This window comes from Mesoplodon densirostris, chromosome 3 (assembly GCF_025265405.1).
Source record: "Mesoplodon densirostris isolate mMesDen1 chromosome 3, mMesDen1 primary haplotype, whole genome shotgun sequence".
Taxonomy (NCBI): domain Eukaryota; kingdom Metazoa; phylum Chordata; class Mammalia; order Artiodactyla; family Ziphiidae; genus Mesoplodon; species Mesoplodon densirostris.
In genome coordinates, this window is record NC_082663.1 from 111579254 (window position 1) to 111599172 (window position 19919).

General features: G+C 39.9%; 1 protein-coding gene across 5 annotated transcripts in view; it reads right to left on the reverse strand.

Moving 5' to 3' along the window:
- Positions 1-17036, reverse strand: part of RAPGEF6 (Rap guanine nucleotide exchange factor 6) — a 228136-nt gene extending 211100 nt beyond the window's left edge. For all 5 annotated transcript variants that reach the window (XM_060093317.1, XM_060093318.1, XM_060093316.1 and 2 more), the window contains exon 1: positions 16792-17036. In XM_060093317.1, coding sequence (XP_059949300.1) covers positions 16792-16860 — 69 coding nt within the window. In that variant the 5' untranslated portion in view covers positions 16861-17036. The remainder of the gene's footprint in view (positions 1-16791) is intronic.
- Positions 17037-19919: the final 2883 nt, after the last annotated feature.

Consider the following 19919-nt stretch of genomic DNA (forward strand, 5'->3'; position numbering starts at 1 on the left):
TACCTCAACTAATGAGTTTTGGTGGAAACTGAGTCTATCAGATTTTCACTTTTCCAACCTTCCATAAAACTATGGCACAGGCAAATGACCCAAGCACTACCAATCACATATACTCATCATAAACTGTTAATCTAGTGATACCGAGAAGGAAGAACTATCCGGAATCCACTTTGGCAGCTAGTGGTTGAAGGGTCTGTGAACACATGCAGTGTACAGTATAGATGTTCAGCAGTGCAAGTTGTGGTATCCACTGTGTTCAGTGCTAGCAGCAGTAGTATCTTTACCAAATATGTGATAAAGAGTATGGATCATAGTTGTCTAGCCCCAAGTCTATTTCTCCAGCACTCCCAACAATTCTGTAGCTACCCACTATCCTTTTAATAAATTCCTTTTCTTTAAATTGACCAGAATTGGGTTCCACTACATGTAAGTAACAACCCTGAAAGACTCTTATAGTAGCACCATCAGCATCACTTGGGAACTTGGCAAAAATGCAAATTCTCAGATTCCATCCCAGACCTAGTGAATCAGAATCTCTGGGAGTAGGACCTAGCTATCTGTGGTTTAATGAGCCCTACAGGTGGTTCTGATGCACAGAAAGTTTAGAACAAGTGGCTTATTGGTAGGATCTATGCCACTCCGGTTATCTGGCTGATAACCTATTAATGAGGAGGAACGCAAGCACTGAGATGCCTAGTAAATCCTGTGCACCTGGTTTTAGGGTCACAAGATGTTAAGCATTTATGAAAGGACAGAAAATAATCTCCCAGAACAAAGGATGGTTGCAGTAGCAAACTGATTAATTCTCTCATATGATGTGAGTGGTTAAGGTTTTGGTTTACGCAGGACAGCAAGTATTGATAGTTGTTGACTGTGTAATGCTAGTCTTAGAAAGGGGTTTCTTCAAAATTGAGTTATTTGTAGTGAGGTGGATGGACCTAGAGACTGTCATACAGAGTGAAGTAAGTCAAAAGGAGAAAAACAAATACCATATGCTAACACATATATATGGAATCTTAAAAAAAAAATGGTTCTGAAGAACCTATGGGCAGGACAGGAATAAAGACACAGACGTAGAGAATGGACTTGAGGACACGGGCAGGGGGAAGGGTAAGCTGGGACGAAATGAGAGAGTGGCATGGATATATATACACTATCAAATGTGAAACAGACAGCTAGTGGGAAGCAGCCACGTAGCACAGGGAGATCAGCTCGGTGCTTTGTGACCACCTGGAGGGGTGGGATAGGGAGGGTGGGAGGGAGACGCAAGAGGGAGGGGATATGGGGATATATGTATACGTATAGCTGATTCACTCTGTTATACAGCAGAAACTAACACACCATTGTAAAGCAATTATACTCCAGTAAAGATGTTAAAAAAAAAAAAAGTGTTAATTCCTGCCTGGAAAAAAAAAAAAAAAAGAAAGGGGTTTCTTGTGGTTTCTGTACCAATTATCTCTGAGACAGGCTAAACGTACTGCACTATCTGTTAGGCTTTTGGTATGTCCAAGATCAATAAAAGCTATTACAGAAAGCCAAAACAAACAAACAAACAACCCTGGCAGAGGCAGACTGGAAGTCTTACAGATATTTCTTGGTAATAAAAAAATTAAATGCTATATTCAAAGTGATGTTAATTATTTAGTGTGCACTTGAAAGCTGCTCTACTCAACGTGAAAGAGGGAAATCATGAGGAAGATGAAAAAACTCAGAATTTATGACATTCCAGATCAGTAACACCTAGATCAACCACTGGTTCTGTAATTACAAAATACTGCAGAAATCATCCAGGTGTATGAGAAGGACAAATACCAACTCAGGATTAGGGAATAAAAATAATAAGTTCCACTTGGGCAAAAAGGTGAGGAAGCGGTGATGAGTCAGCGCTTCCTAAAACATATCAGCCATACCCTCTCAGCCAGTCAGTTACACGAATGAAGGTGGGCAAGGTGAGGTGGGTGAGACCACTGCCATCCTACAAACTGCCCTTCAAATGATCCATACCTAATGCATTCACTGTAGGCATATTCTATGACTTTTCAATTTCACTGCTAAATGAAATATTCAATTCATATTTGCAGCTCTGTATGTATGAGGAATTAATAATTCTGCTAAGTATACACTTCTAATTAAGCACTTTGGGATTTCTATCCCCTTCGTCAACGCTGTACCAAGCAGTACGCTTCTCTCAGCAACTCCATCTCTCAATTCGGCTGACTGCTGCTCTACACATGCTTATAAAACCAACCAAAACTTGGAAAACTCAAAGTGGAATGCTTAGAGCAATTCTGAATTTTTTGTTTCTCAAAGTCTAAAACCAGTTTATTTCTTACCTATGATAGGCTTAAGTCATCTCATACAACTTTCAATACAACATCAAGTATCTAAAACACTCATTAACCAAGATATTTTACTCGTTATCCCAGCAATTTTAACAATAATAAAACTCTCAGGATGGATCTCTATGGTTAGTACAGATTCAATCCCAAGATATACATATTCTACAGCTGTAGAAACTTATGCTGAAGAATCTTCCCCAAATTATCGTTAGGCTGCCTTCAGCCTAACAATGTGGTTAAAAACTTGGACTGTGGAGACAGCTGTGGTTTCAAATTCTGCCTCTATCAGTTACTAACCATGTAACATTGGATAATTTGCTTAACATTTATTTTTTGTACAATAGAAATGACAAACTGCTTCCTTTTAAACATAAAATAAAATAATACCTATTAAATGTGTAGCATGGACACTATCACATGGTAACAAATGTGTATTATAAAATTACAAAACAAAGGTTAAATTATGTTCAGCAGACAATTATTTTAAAGATTTTCAACAATATCTCCAAGTTAACAAGCCCATACATTAAACACAGAATTCCATTCCATTGGTTTTATCATCCGTGAAGGTGTAAATATATTCTGCAAAATGGCAATAAAGGGCTATATAACACTTACCACACATGGAGCCCAGACCATGGATTCTAAATACCATTTCCTACTAAAAGGAACCCAGGTTCCGCAGATATTCGGTTGGCCAAAAAGTTCCTTCGGCTTTTAAGTAAAAATAAAATACACATTTTCATTTTCACCAAGAACTTTGTTGAACTATGTATTCACTGTTTTGTTCCACTGCCTTCTGCCATTTTTCAGGCAACTTCATAATTCCATCTTTCAAAAACTTTTTATCTTTTTGAGCAAAGAACTATTCCAGGTGCCTTTTACAGTCTTCCAGGAAATGGAAATTTTTTCCATTAAGAGAATGTTGTAAAGACCGAAGTAAATGGAAATCTGAAGGTGCCATGTCTGGTGAATACGGCAGATGAATCAGAACTTCCCAGCCAAGCTATAACAGTTCTTACCCGGTCATAAAAAAAATCATATGGTCTCGTGGTATCCTGATGGAAGATAATGCATTTTCTGTTGACTAATTCTGGACGCTTTTCGTCGAGTGCCACTTTCAGTTGGTCTAACTGGGAGCAGTACTTGTTGGAATTAATCGTCTGGTTTCCTGGAAGGAGCTCATAAGAGAGGACTCCCTTTCAATCCCACCATATGCACAACATCACCTTCTTTGGATGAAGACCGGCCTCTGGTGTGGTTGGTGGTGGTTCATTTAGCTTGCCCCACAATCTGTTCTGCTCCACATTATTGTACAGTATCCGCTTTTCATCTCCCGTCACAATTTGTTTTAAAAACGGAACATTTTCATTATGCTTAAGTAGAGAATCGCATGCGGTAATACAGTCATGAAGATTTTTTTCGCTTAACTTACATGTGGAACATCAAAGTGATTCATATAACCAAGCTGGTGCAAATGATTTTCAGTGCTTAAGATCTGGATATCTTGAATATGTCGGCTATCTCCACCGTGGTATAACGTTGATTGTTCTCAATTAATGTCTCGATTTGATCGCTATCAACTTCAATTGGTCTACCTGACCGTGGAGCATCGTCCAGCAAGAAATCTCCAGCACCAAACTTTGCAAACCACTTTTTTTTTTTTTTTTTGCGGTATGCGGGCCTCTCACTGTTGTGGCCTCTCCCATTGCGGAGCACAGGCTCCGGACGCGCAGGCTCAGCGGCCATGGCTCACGGGCCCAGCCGCTCCGCGGCATATGGGATCCTCCCAGACCGGGGCACGAACCCGTATCCCCTGCATCGGCAGGCGGACTCTCAACCACTGCGCCACCAGGGAGGCCCTGCAAACCACTTTTGACATGTTCGATCAGCCACAGCACCTTCTCCATACACTGAACAAACCTTTTTGTGTTTCAGTTGCGTTTTTACCGTTCTTTAAATAATAAAGCATAATATGCCAAAATGTTGCTTTTTTCTTCCATCTTCAATATTAAAATGGCTACACAAAAATTCACCAATTTTGATTTTTTTTTAAATGCACGCTGACATGACAGCTATCACAATACAGTCTAACAAGATTGTTTCACATGAAGATAAAGACAACTAAGCGAGCCATCTTACGGAAAACACCGAATGAACTTTTTGGCCAATCCCATAAACGGCTGATTTCAGTAGTAGAGTAAGGAAAGTAAAAGCCTGGAACACCTTTTTGGGCCAGAAAGTAAGGTATTACTTAAAGACTACTGGGTCATGCCAAAAGGACACAGGAGCTGACTTAGAAAAGGGCTCCCAGTGGCTAAAGTTGGGGCAACCTAAGAATCAAAAAGAATAATGACAATATTAAAAATACAAAAATAATCTTTGAATTCAGTGATTTTTTTTTTTTTTAGAGAAGGAGGAGAGGGGCAAGTGGGGCAAGTTCTCCTATACAGAATACCAGCTAATTAATGGGAAGTAATAAACAACCTACACTTTCTACTGCACACTTTCACCTGGGTGACCCCTCAGCATCTCAAGTGCAAATATCCAAAGTTAAACTGATTATCTGTACCCCTAGCTGTGTCTTGCTCCTCGGTTCCCTGATTTAGGTGACAGTACTCACCTTCAATGGCTCTGGTAAGAAATCTATCAATCCTACTTTCTAAACATCTCTGCTCACCATCTCACCAACTGGAGCAATTTAGGGATTCATTATTTCTTACTGGATAACAGAAAACAGCCTTCTTGCCTCTAGTCTGGCCCCCTGTAATCCATTCTTCAGAGTGCTGCCAGAGTGATCTTTCTAAAAAGAAAATACAAACTCCTTAACAAGGAGAACACAGTCCTTCATGTTCTGGATCTTGACCATGCCTGCAGCCTCACCTATTTTACTACTTATTCTTGTCCCAATGTTCCAGCTATGCAGGCAACTTGCACGTTCATACCCAGCTCATCTTGTGGCCTTGGAAAATGCTGTTCCCTTTTCAGGAAACACACATTGTTCCTTCATCACCTAACTTTTATATATTCAAATCTATACTCATGTCAGGGTTCCCTTTTCTAAAACAATTTGAATGACACCTGCCTACCCTTTACTCCTGTCTCCCAACAGCCCTCCTACAAAACTCCTGAGCACCTGATATGTGCAACTATCACAGTACTTAAACAGGCTGTATTTTGTCTGTGTACTTGCCCATCTCCTCCCCTAACAACTTTAATCTTTTATCCCCAGCACTTAAAAACAGGACTCTAAAAATATTTACCACACAAACATTCATCAGGCAGTCTTCCACAAAAAAAGTATGCATTCAACTCTGCCTCAGAGAGTCATTTAAGGAGCTCATAAGCAATCCAAACTTCAGTTGCCACTTGTGACACTTATAAACTCTTTTCTAAAAAATATACTATGATGAAGCCTTCTCATATTAAATGAATGCTTTTAAGAAACCAAACTAGAACAGGCTACCATCCTCTGAAAACAAGTTATAAAACAGAATAGTATTAAAAAAAAATCACATATCAAGCACACCTGTTTTCATTCTACTTAAAACTTGAGAATTATAAACTTCCATTAAATTGACACAGGCACCTTAAAGTATTATACTTCATACAGTAAAGTCAAGATTAAATGAGAGACATTTACTTGGGAAAATATTAGGCCTCTATATAGATGTCAGTAAAAAAAAAAACACAGTTCAAAGCTTAAAATGTAACCTGAAGTTCACTGATAAAGAGAAAGCAGTGGGGCACTACTGGACTGAGGAAGTGACTGATGAATCATGTGACCTTGAGCAAGACATTTTACCTCTCTCAAGTTCAGTTCCTTTATCTGTATGCAACCCATTTCACTAGCTCTTGAACCATCAGCTAAAGTATTTTTGGAAGAGCTACATATACATACGTTCACAAATACATGCTAGGTGGTGCTGCTACTTCTGCTATGTACTAAGTGTCCTGTCCAACGAGTCCCACTGCCTCTGCCACATGTCAAAGCCAGAAGCCCTAAGGCTGCCAAAATTTCAGTTAGGGGCAAAGTAGTGAAGAATGTCTGGTAGTAGTGAACATCAAATGGGGGCTGCTTATGCCTCCATAACCTCAAGTTCTTAATAAAGTGGCTCATTCAGTTTTTATTTACAGCAAGACCTCAGTTTATACAGGCCAGTTCAAGGTAAAGCCAAATGATAACTACAATGTTACAGAGCTCACAATCCTACATCCCTTTCAAAGAACATGACATTGTCAGTTAAGTTCACCATGGCTGGCTGCTCCTCCTCTTTGCAGAATTCTCTCTCAGGGAAGCTCCTCATCTCTCAAAAACAAGATTTTATGGTGTCTAAACTCCTGAATGGCCACAGTTTTTTTCTCAAGTTGGGAATCTCCAATACATGTAAAATGAGGTGTCATGCAAAAGAACTCTCTAATAAAGGCCCCATCTAGATCTAGTATTCCCTTTCTATACAGTTTAGCTTACAAATGAAGGTCAGAGGGGCCCAGAAGCATAAATAAGTTCTCTTATTTTCCAAGGAAACCTCTGAATGTGCATCTGCTGTAGAAAAGCACAATAGAATCTTTGTTCTGCCACCCTCAAGGATGCACACAGTGACTCACTCAAAAACGACTCCAAGTACAATGGTGCTCTTTCGCCAATTAAGAAAAAATCTCTACAAGTGTACATTTAAAAACCATTACTCTAAATTCTGAAATAGATTAACAAATAATTACAAGAATACTAAAGTTTACATTCTTTCAGTCCAAGTTCCCTCTTTAACATTTGGTAACAAAAATAAGCTATTTTTTTGTTTTTTAACAAAACCCTTTTCTGGATTGTAAATAGGCAATTACATTAACATCTAGCTGAGCATAAAATATTTGCCCAGCAAAAGTTTTAAGCCACCTGGTTAAAAACACATGAAAAGTTAAAACTGGCATTGCAGTTAAAACTGGAAATGTGTTTCAAAGCCATATAAAAAAGAAGTTCCTGTTTCAAGGTATGACTTAAGTTCCTCTATCTGAATTGTCTCTGAAGAACTGCCAGGTAAAACACATAGTTTCTTTATGGTAACTGTACATTATTCATATTTTAATAAGAGGATATTAATGGCAAATTTTGCCATTGTGCCAAACTTCATCAGTCTTTTCTCCCCAGCACTTCAAGTAACAGACCAACAAAAATCACTACTAGAAAAATAGGGGAACAGTATTTTTCAGATTCCTTTTCTCTTTAAAGTCATGTACACTACAAATATTTGGCTACCTACTATGTAACAAGTATTGCATGATGGAAACTGGGAGATAAGGATATAGTCACTGTCTTCAAGGAGCTTACACTCCAGCCAGAGAGACAAACATGCCAGTAATCATAACACAGTACAGTAATTGCTATGGCAGAGGAAGGGACACAGAGAAGGAGTGGGAGATGAGACTTCAGTGAGGAGTCTGGATTTGTCAAGTGAGAGGATGGTGTTCTAGACAAAGGAAACAGCAAACTAATATGTATGGCTACATTTATTGAGGGCTCATTATGATTGGCACTTTGCTAAATAAAAACTTACATATATTATCTCATTCAGTCCACGTGACAATCCCCCAAAGATATTCAATCTTAAAGTTAGGTAACTTTCCTAGGGTCACTCAAATTCTCAGTGCTAGAGCACAGATCTGAAGTAGGCTTGTCCAAATCCAAATTCCAGGGCCCTAAACACTTTCCCACGCTATATAAAGCACACAGAAAGAATATGGCGCAATGGACAATGCTTCTAATCTCTGTCTATATATTAGAAGTACTTAAGGAGACTTCTATAAATAACAATGCTTGACACTCCATTCCAGAAGGTTCTAATTCAAGAAATGAAGGGTGGGCCTGGGCATTAAAAAAAAATTCCCCAGGTTGAAAAACATACGTAGCCCAGGTTGAAAAGTACTGTGTTAGGATATTTACATTTCTCTAATAATTAGTGATATTAAGCATCTTTTCATGTGTTTGTTGGCCATCTCTATGTCTTCTTTGGAGAAATGTCTATTTACGTCTTCCACCCATTTTTTCAGTGGGTTGTTTTTTGATATTGCGCTGCATGAGCTGTTTGTATATTTTGGAGATTATTCCCTTGTCGGTCTCTTCGTTTGCCAATATTTTGTCCCATTCTGAGGGTTGTCTTTTCATTTCATGTATGGTTTCCTTTGCTGTGAAAAAGCTTTTAAGTTTAATTAGGTCCCATTTATTTATTTTTAATTTTCATTACTCTAGGAGGTGGGTCAAAAAGATCTTGCTGGCTGCGATTTATGTCAAAGAATGTTCTGCCTATGTTTTCCTCTAAGAGTTTTATAGTGTCTGGCCTTACATTTGGGTCTTTAATCCATTTTAAGTTTATTTTTGTGTACGGTGTTAGGGAGTGTTCTAATTTTGTACTTTTACATGTAGCTGTCCAGTTTTCCCAGCACGACTTATAGAAGAGACTGTCTTTTCTCCATTGTATATTCTTGCTTCCTTTGTCATAGATTAGGTGACCAGAGGTGCGTGGGTTTATCTCTGGACTTTCTATCCTGTTCCATTGATCTTAACTACTATGAGGTATCACCTCACACCAGGCAGAATGGCCATCATCAAAAAATCTACAAACAATAAATGCTGGAGAGAGTGTGGAGAAAAGGGAACCCTTCTACACTGTTGGTGGGAATGTAAATTGGTACAGCCACTATGGAGAACAGTATGGCGGCTCCTTAAAAACTAAAAATAGAACTACCATATTACGCAGCAATCCCACTCCTGGGCACATACCCAGAGAAAACCATAATTCAAAAAGATACAGAAGATGTGGTACATATATACAATGGAATATTACTCAGCCATAAAAAAGGAACGAAATAGTGCCATTTCCAGAGACGTGGATAGACCTAGAGACTGTCATACAGAGTAAGTCAGAAAGAAAAAACAAATATCGTATAATATCGCTTATATGTGGAATCTAGAAAAATGGTACAGATGAACTTATTTGCAAAGCAGAAGTAGAGACACGGATGTAGAGAACTTGTGGATACCAAGGGAGGAAGGGGGAGGGTAGGATGAACTGGGAGATTGGGATTGACATACATACACTACTATGTATATAGCATTGGGAACTCTACCCAATGCTCTGTGGTCACTTAAATGGGATGGAAATCTAAAACAGAAGGGATATATGTATACATATAACTGATTCACTTCGCTATACAGCAGAAACACAACACTGTAAAGCAACTTAACTCCAATAAAAAAAATTTTTTAAAAAGTACTGTTAGGATATTTATATAAGTAGTTTAAAATGCATGTGTTTGGGGGTGGGGGGCGATAAGGCTAGAGTGCTAGGCAGAAGATAATGGAGGACTTTACATCTTTCCCATTCCCCTCAGAGCCAAACTCACAAACAGTACACTTGCTGCCTTCACTTTCTTGGGTCTGATTCTCACTTTAATCCACTGCAGTCAGGCTCTGTTTTCAGTCCACTGAAACCATTCTGATGGACGCAACCCGAAGAATTTATGGGTCCTCACCTTTCTTGAACTCTCTATAGTACCTGATATTAATGATTAGGGATTTCCTTCTGAAATGTCCTCCTGTAACACCACTTTTCTGTTCTGCTTCTACCTCTATAAACAATTTCTTTTCATTCTCTTTGGCAGTTTTCTTTTCCTTCCCCCATCCCTTTAATATTAGAGCACCCAAAGGGTCTGCCCTTCTATTCTCACTTAGTTTTCTCACTCTGAGTATTCCTACCAATCCCATGACTTCACCTATGACCCATATGCTGTAGACTCTCAGACCAACTCAGACCCATAACCTGGTTTGACCTGAAGCTCCAAATGCTTACTGAACATCTCTGTGTCTCCTGTAGAGAGTCTCAAACCCTTTCCAAAACTGAATTCTCTTTCTAGCCTAATTCTGCTCTTTAATAACGTACTCTTATACACAGTTACCCAAATGAGAAATTCAGAAATTATCTGAACTTTTGCATTACTCTGAATGGACCCAACCCAAGTCTGTCCCAACATGGAAAAGCTATTGCAGACACTTGAGAAGAATGTAAGGACAGAGTATATCTTTGCCTCAAGTGCAGCATCTGTGAGGCGGTTACCGCAAGAGTAGGCTTGGACAGAATGAGGTGGCCAATCCAAAAGGGTAGGTGAGTCACGGTATAAAAAAGGATAAATACATGAAGATCAAGGAAAGCCAAGGGAGGAGCTTCAAAGTCCAGTCCAGAGATAAAATGCAAAGAACCAAGATAGTTTCATAGTCCTCTTGGTTGCTGTAAAGAATACATACTGTATGATTCCACTCAAATGAAATTCAAAAACAGGCAGAACTAATTTATGGTGAAAGATGTCAGAACAGTTTCCCTTTGGGAAAGGGTACTGATTGGGAGGGGCAAAGGGGGAGTTTCTGGAGTGCTGGTAATATTCTATATCATGATTTGGATGGCAGCTAAATATATTTGTGAAAATTAAGCTGGCTTATACTTATAAGCATGTGGACTTTACTGTATGTGTATTACAGTCAATTTCAAAGTTAAAAGGAAAAAAAAAAAAAACTCTGGTGGGATGTACAAATTCCCGTTTCAACCAGTGACCGTGTTGGGCCAATTTTACTTCCTCACTATTCCACTATCAAATATTCTGCTACCTTATCTCACTCCTGAACTACTGCATTTGTTTCCTATAACCAGATCCGTATCTCCTGATTTCCCCGGTTATCCTGATATAATCATTAACAGTCTTGCCTTTCACACAGAAAAATATCGTGGTTTGGACAAAATGTTATTTGTTCATCCTACTGTAAACCACACTGCCTCTAAGGTAGCTGGCCTGTGCCCTTCCCGACCCACCCCCTGCTCCCCCCCTACATCTTCAACAATGCCCACAGAGTAATCTTTGTAAAACTGATCTTATTTCTGGGCTTTAAACCCTCCAATAGTTCTCCTTTATTTACAACATCCAGTCCAAATCCCTGAAATGATCCAATCCTACTATTATATCCAGCTTCAACATTTAACATCTACCACCATGTACCATCCCCTTACACACACAAACACCCCATACACTAATTAGCCCAGTGTTCTGCAACCTTTTTTCATTATCACATCCCTCCAAAGAGTATTTTTCATAATTGCCAACCCATCTCCAATTAAATATTAAGGAATAAGACTTTGTCAGGTAGGGATGAGTTTTGTGTAGATATTACTACACAAACCACAGTAATATCTAAGATTTTTTTTTCACTCCCCCCCCAGAGGACCCAATTTTTGTCCCTTTGGGGATGACATCATCCCCATTGGGAATGCATGCTCTAGCCTTACAGACTGGCTTCTTGTTCTACAAATGTACCTGGCTTGTCACCATTAGTGCCTTTGCTCCTGCTGCTCTCTGCCTGGAATGACCTCCCTTCTGGATATCATCCAGACAGCTATTCACGATGTCTAAGCTTTAATTTAAGGCTCCTCCAAGAAGCCTGTCCTTTCCCCAGTTGCAGCTGTAAAGTGCCTTATCCGTACCTTTGTCACTAGTAACCTTAACATTTTACTAATGTTTTCATGTCAGTCTCCTAAGTCACTAAGGAATAGGGACCATGTCCAATTTCTCTCTACAACCTTGGCTTTTAGTATTGTGCCTAACATATCATCTGTTAACTGAATGGATAAATTAATGTTATCATCTGCGTGAGGTAACCATACATCTCAATTTGCTGGAGACAGACCTTTAATCTGTTTTCTTGGTATAAATATTAACTCACCTCTTTTAATTCTCAAAAATTATCTGGATGATAACTTATATTGCTAACCTATCTAGGCAGTGGAAAGTAATTAAATTCTGAGCAAGAATAGAAGATGATCAGATCCGAGTATTAGAAAGATCACTCTAGCAATAATAGGACAATAAATAAAAAGACTCAAGCAAAAATTCAGGGGTGAAACGATAAAAGTGTGAACTAGGGTAGTACAGCTGGATAGGAAGAGGTAGAGAGAGATTCAAGATGTAAAATCAAACAAGGTTTAGTGACCAGTTAGATATAGAGAGGAAGACAGCAGGGGGAATCAAGAGTAGAAACACTGGGCTTCCCTAGTGGCGCAGTAGTTGAGAGTCCGCCTGCCGATGCAGGGGGCGCGGGTTCGTGCCCGGTGTGGGAGGATCCCGCGTGCCGCGGAGTCGCTGGGCCCATGAGTCATGGCCGCTGGGCCTGCGCGTCCAGAGCCTGTGCTCCGCAACGGGAGAGGCCACAACAGTGAGAGGCCCGCGTACCGCAAAAAAAAAAAAAAAAAAAAGAGTAAAAACAGTAATTTCTGGATTGAGCAACTGGGGCAGTCACCAGCAGAATATTAAAAAGGAGGAATGATGATGGTTTCAATTTGAGACTAGTGATTGAAGAACCTGGAGGACAATTTACTGGTTAGATATATATATCTGAAGCACATGGAAGGGGGTAACATGCGCTATACAGACCTAGGTGTCAGCCTATAAAAATTAACTGAAGTCACGGTGCAGAATGAGACCACCCAGGATGTACAAAATCAGCAATTCTAATGAACAGAAGTATTATCTTTTTAACACGAGAACTTTACAAAATTAATTCTAAATTTTGTTCTGTTTAACATATTTATTGATCATTTAACATGCACAAAACATGGTATTAAGCACTTAGAGACAGAAATATAAGAGAAATAAGGTGTTCACTCCGAGGTAAAAAAGAAAGATTACAGAGAAAGAATGGCATTGAATATGGACTGAGTTAAGAAAAAGCCAAATTCAAGGTCTCAGTTTTGACTGTGGCATCTTTAATTTTGGCATAACGACTCAAAGTGAGTACCTTAACAGCTTTTCTTGCTTTAGAGCACTTAGCTTCCCCCAGAGTATTTAAGTCTAAAATTTTCCATTAAAAAAAAAAAAAAGATCTTTGTAAGGTGGGAAAGGAAATCAGAGAACTAGCTCAGGAAAGACAATGAAATGTGCTGTGGAAGCTGAATCTACACAGAAGGAGAAATGGCCAGAAAAGTAAAAACTGTGTTAAGAACACAGTTCTAAATGGCATACATTACAAAAGTTTCCATTCTCAGTGTCTGGCTCACTAGGACTATGCTTGAGTTGATAGTTTCATGTAAGGAAAACAGATGGGTCAAAATAAAAGAACCGTTAATTTTGTCCCCGAAACAAACAGAAGAGTTCTTTATTCATTAATTATATGATGTAAACGTCTAATTACAAGATTATAAGACACTGATTCTTATCTATTTGTATATTTTTTCATAATGCTTTGTATCCAGTACGTATTCAAGGAAAAATAAGCTGAATGAATGCTTTATCCCCTTCTATATTACCCACTTTATTGGCTTAGCTTCCAGGACAGCACCACTCTATCCTAGTTTTTCTTCTCCTGCACTGTTTGCTCCCATGCCTTCTCCTTTGCTGGTTTCTGCTCTTCTCCCCTGACCCTGTAGTGATCAAGTGCCCCAGGGCACTGTCTTTGGTCCTCTTTTATTCCCGTGTACACTCACTACTTCGGTAATTTCATCTAGTCTCGTGACTTTCCACATTATCTGTAAGCTAATAACTATAAAATGTCTATTTCCAACCCAGCCTTCTCTTTAGAAATAATTATAAATTGTATACGCAACTCCTTACTTGACATTTCTAACAGACATTTCAAATGTGACATGTTCAAAACTGAATTTCTGATCCACTCCCCTCCCCAAAACTACTCCTCCTGCAGCTTTCCCAGTCTCTTTGATGGCAGCTCAAACTCTCTTCAGTGGTAACTCCAACACTCCAGTTATTCAGGCCAAAAACCTTGAAATCATTTCGATTTTTTTCTTTTCCTCAAAGCACAATCTAATCCATTAGCAAATCCTGTTGGCTAAATCCTGTTTCCTTAATTGACTACTACTCACCACCAGCATTACTATCACTTTAGTCTGAGTTATGATCTCTTCCCTGCTTTAATGTGATAACCTCTAACTGATGTTCCTGTTTCTTTCTACCCTTGCTCCCACAGTTTATTCTCAACCCAGCAAGCAGCCAGGGGATGCTTTAAAAACTAGGATAACATCATTCCTCTGCTTCAAAACATTTCGGTGGAAAACAAAACCCTCTTTCACTCAAAGTAAAAGTCAAAGAATTTACAATTTAGAAAGTCCTGCATGATAAGCTCCATCCTATACCACCACTATCACCTCTCTGACTTCATCTCTTACCACTCTTCTCCAGTCACTCAGAGCTCCTTGCTATTCCTTGAATGCACCAGACATGTTCTCATCTTAGAACTTTTGCAATGACTATTCTATTTGGAAAGCTATTTCCCCATATATCACCACGGCTAACTCTATCACATGAATCAGACTTTAATCAAAATTCATCTCAACCAGGACACCGACTACCTTAAATTGCACCCAGTCCTTGTCTCTTACTTCCAATTCCTTTATCCTGCTCTTTCTTTAACTAGCAATTATCAGCTAACATATTATGTAACATACTTGTTTATTACATTTATCTGCCTACTCCCCCTCCCCCTTCTGTTAGAATGTAAACAATAGGGCATGCCTGTTTTGTTCACTGATACATCCTAGTGCACAAAATAGCGCCTTGAACTGGTAAGCTTTCAACAAGTAATTGTTAAGTGAATATATTTATAATAGACCCTTAAGAGTCCACTAAAAAGAATAAGGATCTTCTGAAAGCAGACATGACCCTATGAGAATTTCATCAAATTATTTACCACAAATAGCTCAACACTAGGATTCAATTTATCACTTCTTTATTGATACTTCTGTACCCCGAACAAATTCTACACTCATTCAAAAGCACTGCCAATGATGGGACATCCCTGGCGGTCCAGGAGTTAGGACTCCACGCTTTCACTGCCAAGGGCCCGGGTTCAATCCCTGGTGGGGGAACTAAGATCCCACAAGCCACGTGGCGTGGCAATCAATCAATCAATAAATCAATAAATAAAAGTTTAAAAAGCACTGCCAGTGATTCAAGCAGTTAACAAGTTATGCTGCTAGATGTCAGAGCTCCAGTCTGTGTACTGTGGGCAGTTGTTTAGCATTTCCTTAAATAACGCTGCTGTTCCAGTAAAACAAGATAAAGTACTTACACAGCACACACTGGCCACCATAACTTTGTGAACAGTTTAGAAAATTTCCTAAAGCTCAAAAATAAGCAATTTCAAAGTAGATCATTCTGTTATTAAAGAAAATTAGGATCTTCCCATTAAAATGTGATTTTATCATAAGTAATACTTAAAAGTAAAACCTACATTATACATTGTAAGCCTTGTATGATACTTTCTAATGATATAAAAACTATAGTAGATTCACCTGTTCAAAGTGAATGCTTTCAATTAACTCACAATGACCTCAAGAATTATCAGAGGAAAATTAAGACACATGGGATTACAAACGCAAGTCTCAAAAAGAGGACCGTGGAAAGTGGTAGAATTTGCTTTTGTTTCTATGCAAAGATCAGGATTTCCAATAACAAAGTTTGACCCAGCAGCTACAATTACACCTTGACTAATATCATGTCACAAAAGGTCAGCCCAAATTACTGAGACTTACTATGCAAAACATTATAAATCTGAAAAACACAAAAGTGACTTAGGAAGAACTAACCAAAGCACTTCTTTTTATTTATTGCAATTACACACAAGACAATCCAACAATCCATTCACATTGTTGCTAGTTTTTGCTTTTTGGTTTAGGAAACATACCACTTATTATGGAAACTTCTCCAAACCAAGGAAAACCTCCCTCCCACCCCCAATTTAAGCCTCTATAGGGATTGCCAAGGTTAACAGGTTTTAGTTATTTGCCCAAACACCAGCCTTCAGCTCAAGTGAAAATCATTTAACTCAATACAGCAGGTTTTGGATCCAAGCACAAAATACTGTAACATTTCCCAGTGACACAGTCTGAAAAACTACCTCCCCAGAACTTATCTTCAGATACGCATAATTCTCCACCAGAATTCATCATCTGACTGGATGCAAACTTTTAAACTATCTTGAAAACTTTATCTTTCTTTAGGCAATTGAACAGCATTTCAAAGAACTTTAAGAGAAGTTATTTCTTAATAACACGGCTGTTATAGTTCACTTACAATTTTTCAGAGTCTACCTACCTACGGGACAATCTCATTCCGAGACCCACATTTTACCCTGGGAAAATACGACTTAGTAATGGTGCTTTTTTTTTTTTTATCGAAAACACTGGGAAGTCACCGGCAAGAACGGGTGTGCGGGGAAGGCGGCACAGCGAGCAGGAAAGACGGTCGTCACCCGCCCGCGACAAGGGCCCGGCCGGGGACTCAGAGAACAGATACCTTGGCAGCAGGTGCGAGGCTCTGGCAAGGGGACAGTCGCCGCAAGTTTCGGACCGACAGAGGGATGCTGTCCTTTGGACAGCGGGAGGCGCGCCGGGCCGGCTGGCCTTACCTCGGGCGTTCGCTCGGGCGGCTTCTTCTTCAGCGCCTGCCTAGCTCCGGGGTCCACGGGTGAGTTCATGGTCGCGTCCCCGGCCCCCGTGCTCCCCAGCCTGCCCTTAGCAGCCCACGCGACAGCCCATTCACCCTAGGTAGGGGGGCTACACCCTTTACCCCCTCCCCTGAAGAAGGGAGCTCCGAACTGCGACGGGGACCCCGCTTTGGCAAACAAGCCTTCACACGGCCCGCCCAGGGCCTCAGCCCACGCGCGACTGGCCAGAGGGAAGCCCGCGCGGGGGCGGAGGAAAGGCGAGTGCGCGTGCGCAGCACGCGCAAGCGCGCAAACGGGCGCCTAAGGGCGTGACTCTGCAATGACGTAAAAACTGGGGCGGTGCAGTGAAGCCTCCTCCAACCCTTCTTCGTGAGATTTGAAGAAACGTCGCGAGACATCACCCAAGCCCGTCACAGGATCCGCCTCGGAGTTGGGGTTTCCGCCGCTCCAGTTTCCGGTGGGGGGGCTGAAAACGCGCTGTGCCCCACTGAACGAGAACAGTGTGTTGGGGCGCGAACCCGTGCGGCAGGTGTTCTGGGTGGAGAGTTCTGTTTGTGCCAAAACCCGGAAGCTCAGGGCATGGCCAAGCCCGGGGCGGAGCTCCAGCTCTGCAACTCCGACACCGCTCCGAGAGCGTGCGGAAGTAGAAGCGGCCATTCGGCAAACAAGGAAGTTCATACCTTCTCTTCACTGTCTACTAATAAAACGAATCTCTTGTGGAAGGGGCCCGCCGAGAAGTACCTGCCTTGTCCAAGACGGACTCCCTGACATCAGGGCAGAGGAACCGAAGTTTCGTGGCCTTGAGCAGGGGGTGGGCAGCCACCGTGCCTGCAGCCAGCTCAAGGGTTACTGCTGGTTCGCGAAGTCAGTCTAGACTACGTTCACGTAACCTATGCCCAGGACAGCCTTCCCTCCGCCCAACCCCTTCTCAGGCAGCGGGCCTTAGGGTTGCCTGGCTCAGGAGTGACCGCTCTCTCACTACACTTTACATACTAGTCTGTTTCCCAGCAGGCCAAATAAGGCAAATTAACGTTTATTTACTAGTCCCTTGGTAAGAAAAACATCTCGACTACTCTGCGGCAGCCACACACCTGCAGAGGCTGTTTCTGCCTTAAGGTCACTGACAGAATTCCAGAATCCATCGTTCTAAACAGTCCTATGTCAGCGTACAGATAAGCCGTACAGGTTACACAGTTCCTTACTTCGGAGCCTCATAAGCATGTCCTTTTCACTGAATACATCTTAGTATTTCTTACAGCAATTGACATGGTTCACTAACTCGAAGCGATTTAAGATTATGACGTTATTCACATTAATTTTTAATGACATGGTAGTAAGAAAATTATATTTTAGAGTAACAAAAGGGAAAGGAGAGTTCAGTCTGCAACATTCACCGTTTCAGGCACCTAGTAATGATGGCTGATGTTAATAAGAGTTTTGTTTTCCGTTGGTCATTCACCTTGCCCAAACTTGAAGTTTACAACATAATATTAGCACATTTCGTTTTTAAGTATAGGACAAAAACCTTACCAGGGAAGTTATGACTCAGCCACTCTGGAAAGAAATTTTCAGTTGATCACAATTGTGACATTGTCACTTTCGTCATTTTTTTGTGTATAAACATATCCTCTCAAAAGTCTGCATAAGATCACAACGGTTATCCCTTCCATTTTTGAAGCATGTTTCCAAAGCCACATCAATATTTTGAAAAGAGGGAAAAGGCATTAAAGCATGATGACCACGAGCTTGGACTTTAGGGGCAAACATGTGTATTTGTCTTTAATAGGCCATTTCTAGTTAAATGACTTAGTTATTTGATATTTCTAAACTTCAGTTTCCTTAACCGTAAAATGGGAACAGTAAAAGACCTATTGCTTTGGAATTTTCTTAAGATTACATGAGATAATTTATGTGAAGCATTTAGGATGTTGCCTGAAAAATCCAGGCACTCTTTATTATTTCTATTACTTTACCTCTAGGAAGTGATTTCTCTAAAGCATACATTCAAATTTGAAGAATTGGATAGGTTTTTCCTTTACTGCTTTTTTTTTCATTAGAACTATTAAGAAACACATTTAAGTATTCATGAAGATGTGGAGCAACAGGAACTCTCACAAACTGCCAGTTAAGTGTCTATTGGGAAACCAGTTAGAAAAAGAAGTATCTAGTAAAGCTGAAACTTAACATACCTTTTGATAGCAAGCCCACTCCTTGACATATGTCCTAAAGAATACCCAGAAAAGATGAACAAAAATGGTCATTGTTCATATTAGCCAAAAATTGGAAATAACCCAATTGTCCATCAACTATAGAATGGGTAAATTGCTGTATATTCATTCAGTGAAATACCACCTACATAGCACATGAATGAATCTCCAACATAATGTTGATAGAAAAAAAGCAAAACAAAATATGGGGTATAATTACACAAAGTTCAAACAAGCAAAACTAAAGTATATCACTTAGGGATGCATACACAAAACTATTAAAAGAGAGCAAGGAAATGTTCACGAAAATCAGGTTGGAATTTACAAAAATGAGAAGGGAGAGTATTATGATCAGGATAGGGCACATGGAGGAGGGGTGGAGATCCTGAATTACTGAAAATGATTTACTACTTGACCTAAGTGATGGTTACATTAGTGTACACTTATTAATTTTATATAATCCTTGATAAGGAAAAATTAAGTCTATAAAAGTAACTTACTAATATAGACCTTATAAGACAGCAAGAGTAAAAACAGTATATTAATATCCACAGTAAGTATACACACCTAAATTTAAGCATATTTTCAAAATCTATCTTGTCCTTTGCTATCCTGTATTGTGCTTTGGTATGTTGAAAAAAGTGAGGAGATAGTGAGAGCTCTAATAGCTATTTTCAGAGAAAAGCCAAGCTCTACGATAGGATTCACCAACATTAACACATATCTGAAACAAAAGAGTAATGGTTCTGAATGCAAGTAATTTACTAAATTATAGGAAAACAAAAAGATGGTTAAGTCTTTTAAAAAAAAGTAGCTTAACTACTTACCCTACCTTAATTTTTGTCATTATACTTACCACAACCTGACAGCATAATATCTTTG